The sequence below is a fragment of the Cyprinodon variegatus genome, unplaced genomic scaffold (assembly GCF_000732505.1).
Source record: "Cyprinodon variegatus isolate N-32 unplaced genomic scaffold, C_variegatus-1.0 Scaffold750, whole genome shotgun sequence".
Classification (NCBI taxonomy): domain Eukaryota; kingdom Metazoa; phylum Chordata; class Actinopteri; order Cyprinodontiformes; family Cyprinodontidae; genus Cyprinodon; species Cyprinodon variegatus.
Genome location: NW_015151203.1, coordinates 52,422 through 53,704, shown reverse-complemented (window position 1 = coordinate 53,704; position 1,283 = coordinate 52,422). Strand labels below are relative to the sequence as shown.

The following is a 1,283-nucleotide window of genomic DNA, read 5'->3' as shown; positions in this document are numbered from 1 at the left end:
GTCTAACTTTTTATGTTTGCAGTACTTCATGTATTTGCAGGGCGATTGCACCACTTAAATAAACTGAGCTATAAACGGAAGTTCTCACCTTTAGTTTTGGGTAAAATCCAGGTAGCAGCGCAGTGGATTTTCAGAGGACATCCGTTGAAGACTTTGGTGAAGCAGGCTCCCATCTGGTTGAACAGCAGAGGGATTTTAAAGCCCTTAAGTTGTGGAGCAGTCGTTAAAATCATGCTATGCTTTTTCTTTTGGTTAAAGCTAAAACTTGTCCATTGCTGCAGCTTTTCAGCAACAGTCTCTTCATTAGAATAAAGAATAAAATACATCAGTGCCTTGGATCATGAGGGAGGGTGGTAGGATAGAATCAGGTTCTGATGATTAGCAAACATTAGGAACTCTAGACGCTCCTATAGATGTCAGTGGTGTTTTATTGCAGGTTGCATGCGGTTAGAAATCACACTTACATGGACTTGAGGGGTGGGAGGAAGCCCATGACAATCAGCTCTCTAGAATTACAAAGGTTACAAACAACAGAACAAATGGAGTAATAATAAAGACCAACCAAAGGAAAACCGTTTCTGTTTCATTAGAACGTTATTAGGTTAGAAAATCACAGCGACGTTCTGCTGGTTCTGGTTTTATTAAACCCACCGAGTCCTCCGTCTTTTTCCGCAGCGTGCTCCACTCAGGGGACAGTGGGGTCTCTCTTTTGGGGGAGGAAACGGAGGAGGCGGGCCTTCGCTCTGCAGGTACGGGGTGCTGTGAGGGGAACCTCGGGTCACTGCAGCGCTGACTGATGTCCTGCGTGGCAGAACACCTGGAGAGGCCTGGAGGGGGGAGGGAGAAAACAGGGGGGGGGGGTCTGTCAGGATGTGTAAAGAACCGCAGATCCACCCAGGAAAGAGAAAAGCCAACTGTCTCAGCAGTGTTTCCCTGCTTAGACAAACAATTTAGACATTTTATCTAATCTTCTTTCACCCGTTGGGTTTAATTCTTTTATTAATGAAGCACATTCAAACTAAAGAACAGATGATGCTTTGATGCTCTTGATCACATCGAGGCGTTTCAGATGTTTCCTGACCATAAAGGAAGGATCTGTTAAAGTCAAGTCCTCAGGGCTTTAACCCTTTATAAGGCAAATTAGCGTTTTGATCCCCTGCATCCCCTCCGTCGCTCTGTGAGGTCTAGAAGCACAAGATCTAAATCCACCCAATCAGCAAAGATACTCCTACATAGCTGCACATTAATTAGATGAGCCCTTGAATGATAGATCACCTACTGGA

At 44.8% G+C, this 1,283-nt stretch overlaps 1 protein-coding gene across 1 annotated transcript in view; it reads right to left on the bottom strand.

Annotated features, from left to right (window-relative positions):
- The window catches only part of LOC107098131 (mitogen-activated protein kinase kinase kinase kinase 5-like), a 13,134-nt gene extending 12,310 nt beyond the window's left edge, over positions 1-824 (bottom strand). Inside the window, exons 1-3 of the mRNA XM_015395616.1 lie at positions 652-824; positions 465-506; positions 89-173 (exon numbers count right to left, since the gene is read on the bottom strand). Coding sequence (XP_015251102.1) covers positions 89-173 — 85 coding nt within the window. The 5' untranslated portion in view covers positions 465-506; positions 652-824. The remainder of the gene's footprint in view (positions 1-88; positions 174-464; positions 507-651) is intronic.
- Positions 825-1,283: the final 459 nt, after the last annotated feature.